The sequence below is a fragment of the Dreissena polymorpha genome, chromosome 8 (genome assembly GCF_020536995.1).
Source record: "Dreissena polymorpha isolate Duluth1 chromosome 8, UMN_Dpol_1.0, whole genome shotgun sequence".
Lineage (NCBI taxonomy): Eukaryota > Metazoa > Mollusca > Bivalvia > Myida > Dreissenidae > Dreissena > Dreissena polymorpha.
This window is the reverse complement of record NC_068362.1, coordinates 439,980-452,567: the sequence shown is the minus strand read 5'-3', so window position 1 is coordinate 452,567 and position 12,588 is coordinate 439,980. Positions and strand designations below refer to the sequence as shown.

The following is a 12,588-nucleotide window of genomic DNA, read 5'->3' as shown; positions in this document are numbered from 1 at the left end:
ACGATCCGTCAGTTTAAGGTTAGAGTACAGGCCAACTTTTTTGCAAACATGTATGCGGGGATGTATTATTAACCCAATATGCCTAGTGGACTCTCCCATCCTTCTGAATTGGGTCAATTTATTAAAAAAAAATAGGGATGTCTAGTATATTTATTATGCTCCCCCAAAGTGTATTATGGGGGGAGCATATAGTCGCCGCTTCGTGTGTCCGTCCGTGCACAATTTTTGTCCGGGCTACTTCTCAGCAACTAATGACCGGAATTCAATGAAACATATGGGAAGCTTGACTACCAAGAGGAGATGTGCATATTATCAGCGGGTTCTCGTCGGATGATTTTTCACAGAGTTATGACCCTTTGAAATTTTTCATTAACTGTACATATAGTGCAATTCTTGTTTGGGCTATTTCTCAGCAACTAATGATCGAAATTCAACGAAACTTTATGGGAAGCTTCACTACCAAGAGGAGATTTGCACATTATCAGCGGGTTCTGGTCGGATGATTTTCACGGAGTTATGGCAGTTTGAAATTTTCCATTAACTGTACATATAGTGCAATTTTTGTCCGGGCTATTTCATAGCAACTAATGACCGGAATTTAATGAAACTTTATGGGAAGCTTCACTACCAAGAGGAGATTTGCATATTATTAGCGGGTTTCGGTCGGATGATTGTTCACAGAGTTAAGGCCCTATGAAATTTTCCAATTACTGTACATATAGTGCAATTCTTGTCCGGGCTATTTTTCAGCAACTTATGACCGGAATTCAATGAAACTTTATGGGAAGCTTCACTACCAAGAGGAGATGTGTATATTAACAGCGGGTTCTGGTCGGATGATTTTTTTTACAGAGTTATGGCCCTATAAAATTTTCTATTAAAAAAATTCCTGTCCCTCCAACTACTGTGCCCTCAAGACGTTTCCTTTTATTTGAATATATAGTGCAATATTGTGGCAAAATAACCTTTGGGGAGCATCCCCCGTCTCCAACGGTTTCTTGTTTCTATATTTAGAAAATTTCTTACAGAAATTCCTTTAAGCAAACAGCGCAGACCCTGATGAGACGCTGCATCATGCGGCATTTCATCTGGGTCTACTCTGTTTGCCAAGGCCTTTTTTCAAGACGCTAGGCATAAATGGGTTAAAAGGCAGGGTGCTTATTTGTCAAAAGGGAACTTAGTGTGTGCTTTTATATTGCCAAATATCCCTGTATATATGTCACATAACATGTATTTATATTTTAAACATAATTTCTATAAATTATAAAACTAGTTCCACTTTGAAAATTAAATGATTTATTGAAACTTCAAATGCAATTTCCAGAATAATAATGTGATCCGATTAAAAAAGTGCAAGTTAGGGTTTTAAGACAGGGTGGGACATTGAAGTGGCAGGCTACCTAGCCCTTCTGTTAAAGTCTAGGTGGAACACTTTCTTTAGCCAATGGCACCTAGAACTTGCGATGGGTCCATAAATATTCTTTACATGTTCCCTGTGCAGAAAGTATTTAAAAAATGAGGACGGACAACCAAGGCCAAAATGTGATTTACCGGTAAATTACCGGTTACATTTCAATTTAACAATATTTATTTTATTTTTTGCGGAGCATTATTATAAATAATTGATTGTTTATATACTTTGTAATTAGGTTATTGTAGATAAATATATCTTGACAACACCCATATCTATGTGCACAATTTTATTTGAGAATAATTTATCTATATTATGTATTTGTGTATACTTACATTTTGGAGAGTTTTCAAAGTATTCATGACCGATTATATGACACTAATAATGTCAAATGAAACCATCTATACATGTTGGTCTCTGTGAAAAATGATGATCAACAATGTCTCTTATTTTAACTGCATGCTTTCCAAAATTACTTTTTCTTGTTGTAAACAAAGATTTACCTTATAAATTCAGAAACAACTTTTAAATCCAGCAATCGGTATGAAATAAACCCCATCTGGACACACAATGATAGTGTCATTGGTTACACAATTTTTCAAAATATTGAATACAACAATTTAACACATATTTTTCAAGTGCTGAACAGTTGGGCAAATTGTCAATGTATTTAGTAGCTTATTAGCAAAACCAAATGTAAATCTGTGCAGTTAAGTTAAAATTTTTAATTTCAGGAATCATATTTAACCCTTTCTCACTTATTGGAAAAGTGAAAATGGCTATGTGCAAACAGCATTAAACAGCCTGCGAGTAACTCGCAGTCTGTTCAGGTTTTATGCTGTTTGCTGCTCATCAGTATCTAAGGTTTGGAAATGAAGCCTTAAAAACTTGAATCTAGTTAAATAAAGAAAGGTCTTAAATTAAATATAACTTTCTATGGGACTACACATGAGTGAAAATCCATACCTAAGTGGTGAAGGGTTAAATACGTATCTAAGTAATACAGGGTTTAAAACGTATCAAAGTGGTTAAGGATTAAATATGTATCTAGATGGTAAAGGGTTAGATACGTATATAAGTGATAAAGGTTTAAATATGATCTAAGTGGTAAACGGTTAAATATGTATCTAAATGATACAGGGTTTAATACGTATCTAAGTGATGAATGGTTAAATACGTATCTAAGTGTTAAAGGGTTAAAAACGTATATAAGTGGTAAAGGTTTAAATACGTATCTAAGTGGTAAAGGGTTAAATAAGTATCTAAGTGGTAAAGGGTTAAAGAAAAGTGTGTTTAACTGTGTAGAGGTTCATGCATGTGATTTATTTGTTAAGAATTCTGATTTGACAATGACAATTTGGCACAACTTTAGATACAGATACAATTAATTTATATTGTTCAAATATGTAAAATAAAAATGAGCCGTGCTCTGTGAAAAGGGGGTTTAATGCATGTGTGTATAAAAGTGTCAACCCAGATTAGCCTGTGAAGTCTGCACAGGCTAATCTGGGACGACACTTTCTGACTAAACTTGATTTTTGCTAAGAAAAGACTTTCTTGGAACAAAAAGTATCATTAAAGTGGAAAGTGTTGTCCCTGATCAGCCTGTGTGGACTGCACAGGCTTATCTGCGACGACACTGTACGCACATGCATTAAACCCCCTTTTCACAGAGCACATCCCAAATGAAATCAAACATGCATACAGGGCCTATTAAGTAAAAGAAAAAGAATTGCAGAATCAAACTTAATGCGTTGCATAAGATAGTGTTCAGTAATCATAACCGGTACATGTTAAACACACTTTGGGTAACTCTATAACTATGGATCTAGTTTGCTATGGATGACAGTCTTCAAAATTATGCAACTTTAACCTGTCAAACCAAATTATCATCATTTTCACAAGTAATATTACTCTATTATATGCATTAACTTTGAAAAAAAAAAGTATTCATTTATGGGTTTTTTATGACAGTGGCTTATATTTAGTATTTTAACATGTTGCCATGGTGTTGTGGAGGTGTCTGTCTAGTAACCATAAGTAGATCCTGCATGTGGGAACACCCCCAAAGACACCAAGTACTGGTTCTTAATCTAGGAAATTGACCCTAGAGCATTTCAGTAAGCCTTAGGCTAAAATGCAATTGAGCCAAGATAAATAGGTTTAAACTTAAATTCAGTATTTTTACAGGTTGTGTATAGCCAGTGTACAATGATAGAGCTTACTGAGCCCTGTATCCCCGGTTTCCTTGGTTTCCGATAGGTCCCATTTCTGCTGGAACTCTTCAATGACCTTCAACATAGCAGACCCGAGCTCATGCCTCAAGTGGTGATGGTGGATGGAAATGGAACTCTTCATCCGAGAGGTGGTTACTTGTAGAAAAATGGTTCTCGTTCTAAGAAAACTGGGCACAGGCTAATGAGGGATGACACTTTCCGCTTTTATGGTATTTTTAGTTTCAAGGAAGTCCCTCCTTACCGAAAATCAAATTAAGGCGAAAAGTGTTGTCCCTGATTATCCTGTGCAAACTGCACAGGCTAATATGGGATGACACTTTACGCACATGCATTAAGCTCAGTTTTCTCAGAACAAGGCTCAAATGGAGACATGTCTCATATGAAGTAATACAAGAAAATTAAAGTCGTGTGGTAAATCGAAGAAACATGCATCATGAAGACATTTTGTTCTCTTTATTAACATTGCTCTTTAAAATCACAGAAGCATATAGTATACAGACACTTTATTGTCTGGATTTACATTGTTCTTTGTGAAAAATGTAGAAAATTATGTAATATAAGCAAATTAATGTATTATTTTTATCAAAGAAACATATATATATGATTTTGGGAATGTTCTTTTATTAAGAACAATCAAATACTGCATTGAAGCTTTATTTAAAATATAGTTTTTGGTCTTTTTTCTGATTATGCTCTTCTTTGAAGCAGTGGGTGGATTGCTTTTGCCAAGAAAAGTAAGGTAAAAGTCAAAAGGGTTTTTAATATTAAATGTGTTTTTACAAAATATCTTAAAAATAATTTCATCTATGATTATGCATTTTTAGGTAGAAAGTAAAGGTTACATCGAGAGCAAAACTAAAAGATCGCTTAACATTTGCTCATGTCACTGACTAAGCTCCACATTAGGTGGGCACACATTTTTAACTAACATATTTTTGTTGTATATTGGGCAAAGTAACTTTTAGAAAAAGTCACTCACATTAAATAATCGCTTTTAGATAAAGGACTTTAAACTTTAATTCTAATTAGAAATTTGAGATTTATGTACTCACTCTGAATACTTCCAAAATCTCAGTCATACAAGTATGGACACTTCCAAAAAAGGCAAATAATTTCTAATATCCAACACTTGTATGTGAGGATTAACACCCAATACAACTAAAATGTAAAGCCTTGATAAAAATCAAAATGCAATGTTTACTGAAGGTCTTGACAAAACACTAAACAGGGTGAAAACATGACTGTTATACATACGCTGAACAAAACTGATATAATCAGAGGCCAAGAAGTTCAAACATCAAAGTGTCTTAAGTTTAAATATAAAGACTAGTCTTTTTGTCTTTTTTGCTTACCTATTACCTTAATTTGAACAATGATCGGGGAAAAGGTACTTTATGCATGTGCTTAGAGTATCTTCCATATTAGCCCGTTTAGTCTGCACTGGTTTATAAGGGACACCACATTCCGCTTTTAAGGTATTTTTTGTTTATAGGAAATATCGTTTACCAAAAATCCAGTTCAGGCAGAAAGTGTTGTCCCTGATTAGCCAGTGCAGACTGCACATGCTAATCTGGGACGACACTTGATGAACATGCATTAAGCCCTGTTTTTTTTATATTGATTCTCATATATATTTCATAGTTTGGATCTGCATGTCACCTGGGTGTGTGTCTAGGCTTGCCATGTATAGGTGTAGCCAAGACACAGTTCCATGTTGACGGTCTAGAGAAGAATGTTGAACACCAGAAAAATTTATCAACACCAGCAGTAAAATATACTAATTAAAAAATAATTAATTTAATCCTACACAGAAACGCACTTTGACGCATTTGAAGTCCTGTAGGAAATCAAATTAAAGTTAAGTCCTTTCTTCATATATTCAAGTATGAAAGGCTTTATTTCTAACCCTAAGATACTGATGAGTAGCAAACAGCATAAAACCTGAACAGACTGCGAGTTACTCACAATAAATAGTCAATAACCCTTTGCCCCTATCAGTATGGTTTGCTATTAGATTTTCTGAGAATACATCCGTTTTCTTAAAAAAAAATCAGAACAACAAAGATGATATTCTTTTGTAAAACGTTAGTTAATATCACTGTTTGTGCACAAGTTATAATTTCATGTTTTTATGAATATTGTTAGACTCTACAAAACTTTCATTAATTGGGTCTATCAGACAAATGGTTTAATTAGTTTTGAATCTTTTCATTAATTGTCAGACATGTTAACTTGTAACCTGTAAACAGGTTTATTGACCAACATTGTGTTTGACAGCATCTAAATGATTGTCAGACATTATAATAATTTGCCAAACTGTCTGACAGGTTTTGCAGAGAATATTAATGAAACTATAACACATTGAAAATAGCGTTTAAGTTTTATGAATTAACACATGAATAGGTTTAAATGTCTGTTGTTAAACATTGATGTAATTTTAAATATTATGACAATAACATTTATCTAATTTATATCAAAATTCACCATAGGCACTTAGAAGCTACGGTAGCTCCAAGAATCCCATCTATGTTTTCCCGGGTCACCTGGTTACAATAGAAACTGCTACCAGACCGGTACACATGTGTTGCAAACACAGAATTCCAGAACCAGTCAGAATGGTATGTCATTTAGCCTTTTGACTCTCAGATACACACTTTGGTGCAAAACAAAAATCAAATACATTTTCTAGACCTTTCTCACTTGATTCATGTTAAAAAGGCTTCATTTCTTAACATAAGGTACTGATGAGCAGCAAACAGCATAAAACCTAAACAGATTGCAAGTTACTAGCAGGCTGTTCTTGAATAATGCTGGTTGCATATAGCCATTTTCACTATGCTTCTGAGTTGGAAAGGTTTTTGGGTTGCCATTTCTGATGGAACTGAAGCCATAGTCTAACTTTTTCATTTTCAAACTGTAAATTTAAGTCTATCAGTTTTTATGCCCCCTGTAGGGTGGCATATAGCAGTTGAACTGTCCGGCTGTCAGTATGTCAGTTTGTCCGTCCGAAAACTTTAATTGCCATAACTTTTTCAATATTGAAGATAGCAACTTGATATTTGGTATGCATGTGCATCTCATAGAGCGGCACATTTTGAGTGGTGAAAGGTGAAGGTCAAGGTCATCCTTCAAGGTCAAATTTCTAATATATGGTGTCTGTCCGTCCGTCCAAAAACTTAAACATTGGCAATAACTTTTTCAATATTGAAGATAGCAACTTGATATTTGGCATGCATGTGTATCACATGGAGCTGAACATTTTGAGTGGTGGAAGGTGAAGGTCAAGGTCATCCTTTAAGGTCAAATGGCAAATATATGGCGTTTTTTCGTCCGAAAACTTTAACATTGGCCATAATTGTTTTAATATTTAAGATGGCAACATGATATTTGGCATGCATGTGTATCTCATGAAGCTGCACATTTTGAGTGGTGGAAGTTCAAGGTCAAGGTCATCCATCAAGGTCAAATGTCAAAAAAAATATTCAAAGCGGCGTTATCATGAAGCTGCACATTTTTAGTGGTGGATGATCAAGGTCAAGGTCATCCTTCAAGGTCAAGGTAAAAAAAATAAAATACAAATGTTCAAAGCGGCGTTATCATGGAGCTGCACATTTTGAGTAGTGGAAGTTCAAGGTCAAGGTCATCCTTCAAGGTCAAGGTCATCCTTCAAGGTCAAAGGTATTTTTTTAAACAAATTTCAAAGCGGCGTTCTCATGAAGCTGCACATTTTGAGTGATGGAAGTTCAAGGTCAAGGGTCATTCTTCAAGGTCAAGGTCATCCTTCAAGGTCAAAGGTAAAATACATTTTTCGAAGCGGGGTTATCATGAAGCTGCACATTTTGAGTGGTGGAAATTCAAGGTCAATGTCATCTTTCAAGGTCAAGGTCATTTTTCAAGGTCAAAGGATTTTTTTATTATCTCAAAGCGGCTTTCTCATAAAGCTGCACATTTTGAGTGGTGGAAGTTCAAGGTCAAGGTCATCGTTCAAGGTCAAAGGTAAAAAAAATAAAATTGTTCAAAGCGGCGCAATAGGGGGCATTGTGTTTCTGACAAACACATCTCTTGTTTTTTTTTTCAAACATGGTTAAAAACACAAATATTTATTTTTATTATTTTATTTTTGAAATACCGTCCAACCATCCCACCCAAGAATCCTACCCCCCCCCCAAAAAAAAAAATTGAATATTTTTTTTGCATTTTTGGAAGATAATGTCATAAATGACCACACCCCCACACTATACACCCCTGTCCACTCCACCCCTCCCTCCTGTGTGATTGAAATTGAGATAGGTCCCTACATCTTTAAAAGGAAAAATAGATGAGCGGTCTGCACCCGCAAAGCGGTGCTCTTGTTTTTATTTGTTGCCATAACCAGAATTTTTGACGTAGGAACAAAATGAAATGACGTGCATAATGGCCTTATTGCCATCTATCCATGTTTCAAGTTTTATGAAAAAATATTAAGAAATTTTAAAGTTATCGCAGGATCCAGAAAAGTGTGACAGACAGACAAGCGCAAACCATAAATCCCCTCTGTTGAAACCGGTAGGGGACTAATACACATTATAAAGAGCAGCAACAATTACGTACCTTCACCGACATACCAGTGGACAGATGCTCTCTTGGCATACATCAGGTCAAACTTGTGGTCAAGACGGGCCCAGGCTTCAGCAATGGCGGTGGTGTTGCTTAATATACAAACTGCTCTCTGCATCTTGGCCAGATCTCCACCAGGTTCAACACATGGTGGCTGGTAGTTGATGCCAACCTTGAAGCCAGTGGGGCACCAGTGAACAAACTGAATGGTCCTCTTGGTCTTGATGGTGGCAATGGCAGCGTTGACGTCCTTGGGGACAACATCACCTGAATATAACAATGTCATTAATCTCGTACTGCAAAAATGTCTTGATTAAATCCAAAGTCAACCTTTAAATTGTAGAGCTTTAAAGTCTTAACACTTTCAAAATAGGTGTTATATGTAAGGGGCCATTAGCTCATGTTTATTTTTATATCTGAAATTAAATTCAATGTTCATATATATATATATATATATATATATATATATATATATATATATATATATATATATATATATATATATATATATATATTCAGTCTCGATTCAACTTGAATTAAGACGTCATTTGTCTTCAACTAAAGATTAACACATAATATTTTTACCTGTAAGTTACCTCTGTAGAGCATGCAACAAGTCATGTACTTCCCATGGCGTGGGTCACACTTGACCATCTGGTTAGCTGGCTCAAAGCAGGCGTTGGTGATTACAGCTACAGACAGTTGCTCATGGTAAGCCTTTTCTGCACTGATCACAGGTGCATACGTCACCAGTGGGAAGTGGATTCTTGGGTAGGGCACCAAGTTGGTCTGGAACTCGGTCAAGTCCACATTGAGTGCACCTATAAAAAGAAATGCTCTTTAGATTAGCATTAATTTTCAAGGAGTCAATGAAGTCAGCATTATTATTTAACAGTCCTTTTCATGTTTCCTATTCATGGTGATGAACCCAAATTTCAAGCTTACACACAAGTTATCTATTAGAATGTTCCTTACTTGTATAATGATAAATCACATTCTGAATTCTGAAAATGCATACATCTTACCATCAAAACGCAAAGAAGCAGTTATGGAGCTGACAATCTGGCCGATGAGCCTGTTCAGGTTGGTGTATGTCGGCCTCTCAATGTCCAAGTTTCGCCTGCAGATGTCATAGATGGCTTCATTGTCGACCATGAATGCATAGTCCGAGTGCTCAAGAGTGGTGTGAGTGGTCAGAATGGAGTTGTATGGTTCCACCACAGCAGTTGACACCTATGAAAATGAGCAAAACATCTAGAATAGTGTGTTATTTTTCACATTGTTTATTGACTTCAAAGTTCCACTTTCATCAGTCACAGTAGAAACAAACATAACAAGGCAGAACAAAAGACACCTATATCACCTGCCAATAATATCCTATTGACCTTGAAGTATTGTCTCTGACTTTGAGTCAGCATCATTGAATCTTGTCTTGTAAACAAGCAAATTCGTTGAATTGATATCCCTTGCCAATATGCTTCTGGACACAAGTGTTATGTTTGACACTAGGCTAATATACAAAGGGCCATAACTCCCTTATTAACAGATGGTGTACAATACCATTTGGCATGCATCATCCTCTTATCCATATATATGCTCGTACCAAGTTTCAATAAAATCCACCAAAGCACTTCCAAGATATGGCATCGGACACAAAGTGGCGGACGGACAGATGGACAAAGCCAAAACAATATCCCTTCGCCTATGGTTAATAAAACCTTAATGACATTGACATAGCTAGAGCTGGCACGACTGTTACATGCCTTCTACTCATTCTCTAAATCACTTATATTGCAGCAAAGTTTCATGACTTCAAAGGGTATAGCAGATATTGAGCAGATACAAAAATAGAGGCAAAAACTTTTTACCTTAACCTCAAGTTGGCGTAACCAACTGTGCCCTGTGAAATTCTTTCAAATGGTACAGTTGATTAGAAGCCGCCTTCTCAATAGACTCTCACACTTGTCCTTATAAAAGTACGACATTGACCTTTGGCCAGCGGGACTGACTCGTGCCTCATAGTCTTGCTCATCTCCAAATGAACTTAACTTTTTAGCAGTTTCATAAAAAACCTTAAAGGGCACAAGAGATATCATATGGGCCAGACAGGGTATTGGAGGCTCAAACCTTTGACTAGCTCTTCTGCATATCGTCTGAGTACCATCAACATCAAGAGCAACGTATAATATTTAATAGTTCTTTAAAATACCAGCAATCTATTTTGCAAACCAAATATCATAGCATTACCTGTGGTGCTGGGTAAATAGCAAACTTCAGCTTGGAATTTTTGCCATAGTCCATCAACAGGCGCTCCATAAGCAGGAATGCAAACCAAGAGCCAGTGCCACCACCAATGCTGTGGAAGATCAGGAAACCCTGCAATCCTGTACTTTGATCAGCCTGAAATAAAATGCACATGATCTTGCAAAATATTGCATAAATTATGGTTACTTCAGACACAAAGACAATATGTTGAACTTGGTTCTCTGTCAGCATTCCAAATTGAAGTTCAATTGTCCCAAAAAGCAGCTTGCATGTCACAAGACATTTAACCCATATTTGATTATTTTAAAGCGCTTGTCAGCAAGAAACACTAAACAAACTTTTTTTTTTGCAATTTGTACTTTGCAGATTGTTTTGGGAAAAGTTTTAGAACGCATAATCTTAAGCAATGTACAAACATTGAACATAAAATGATGCGCCACAAACACTGGTGGGTAGCTTCAAATGGTTACAATTTATTTTAACAGTAAGTGAATTGGTATATACATGGCCACTCTCTGTATAACAGGTTTTAAAATTGTTTAAATTTATTTACATTGTTTGAAAGGCTTTTTTCAATAGATGTTTACCAATAAAAACAAAACAGAAAATGAACAACAGTTTTTAGACCATTCTATCGTTATTTGGATGCTATATTGTTCAATACATCCTCTTGTGACCTATTTTTCCTAAATACCAAGTTTTGTATAACTGGACTGGTTATGGAGCTCATCCATCAAAAACACAATTTTACTAATTTCCTGATGCGATCCAGCAAAAGGTCAACTATTTCCTTTCCAGTGGTACAGTGACCTCTAGCATAGTTGTTGGCTGCAACTTCCTTGCCAGTGCTGAGTTGTTCTGGGTTGAATAGCTGTCTGTATAAACCAGTCCTGACCTCATCTGCATAAACAAACAAATCCATGCAGCAACTTATTTCAGCAATTAGTTGAAATTCTAAAGGCTGTCCAACTTTCACATGAACAGGCTCATAAAAAAACTTATCCAACATTTTGTAGACCTTAATAGGCTTTTTAAGACATATATTTATAATTTATTATGCTTATCTACATTCAATCTATAACTGCTTTAATGCATTTTATAGTCACACCAGTTTTTTCTTGATTTGTGGAAAGGGCCTTCTATGTTGGGGAAAAAATTATGACAAAACTGAAAAAGATGGAGAAATTTCCCGAAGTAAGCTTGAAATTAAGGAAAATTGCACCATTTTAAAGAAATTCATTTTTAAGGCATGGAGCCTTTTTTAAAGCAGGAAAAAAGCACTGCGTACAGTTTTTCAGTACAAGTCTAAATTGATATGCTTCTGCTGACATGGAAATAACAATTGCAAAAATATTAAGGAAGATTTCAGTTTGTTTCAGTTCAAATGGAAATGATATGCATACAAACCCCTAACCAACAACAGGTGGCTCTAAGTCCACAAACACAGCTCTTGGGACTTGTTTGCCTGCACCAGTCTCGCTAAAGAAGGTTTTGAAGGAATCATCCGCACCGCCAATGTTCTTGTCACTAGGCATCTGACCATCAGGCTGAATTCCATGCTCAAGGCAATACAACTTCCAGCAGGCATTTCCAATCTGCACGCCTGCTTGTCCAACGTGGATAGAGATGCACTCGCGCTGAAAATTAATTATTTTATGTAATGCTGGGAGTCCTTGTGTACCAAGCATGGGGTTCAAAAACAAATTACAGGAACTGTCAAAGGTAACAGGTTGAATTCTTAGCACTAAAATCTACATTGCTAACTTTAATACAGAACTTGATTATTGGCATGTTTATGCAATACAAAGTCAGGCACAGCTTATACATAATTTAGCAGATAAAGAAGCATACAGCTTGCAATAAATGGGCATATCCTCTTTCTGTAATTTATTTTTTGTTCATTATCTTAAGTCTGACCAGTGAAAAATTGCTTTAATATTCATGTTCATTCTTTTTGGTCAAGTCTTAATAAAAGTGTGTTCATAAAACAGGAACCAGATACAATCGTTTTCTTTCAAATCAAACCATTCAATTTAGAACAGAAAGAGCGTGGGTTTTGTTCCTATGGCTAAATAAAGG

The 12,588-nt window shown here is 35.8% G+C and overlaps 2 protein-coding genes across 2 annotated transcripts; both read right to left on the bottom strand.

The window, feature by feature from the left end:
- Positions 1–3,595: 3,595 nt before the first annotated feature.
- Positions 3,596–10,677, bottom strand: LOC127842092 (tubulin alpha-8 chain-like). The gene is made up of 5 exons (XM_052371411.1): positions 10,492–10,677; positions 9,270–9,477; positions 8,841–9,065; positions 8,239–8,511; positions 3,596–3,783 (listed from the first exon to the last, which is right to left on the bottom strand). Exons 1-5 carry the CDS (start codon positions 10,660–10,662, stop codon positions 3,596–3,598), a joined length of 1,065 nt encoding a protein of 354 aa, XP_052227371.1. The 5' UTR covers positions 10,663–10,677.
- A 565-nt stretch (positions 10,678–11,242) lies between these two features.
- On the bottom strand, positions 11,243–12,197 carry LOC127842091 (tubulin alpha-3 chain-like). The gene is made up of 2 exons (XM_052371410.1): positions 11,924–12,197; positions 11,243–11,409 (listed from the first exon to the last, which is right to left on the bottom strand). The coding sequence occupies exons 1-2, from the start codon at positions 12,195–12,197 to the stop codon at positions 11,243–11,245; spliced, it is 441 nt and encodes a 146-aa protein (XP_052227370.1).
- Between the last annotated feature and the right edge of the window lie 391 nt (positions 12,198–12,588).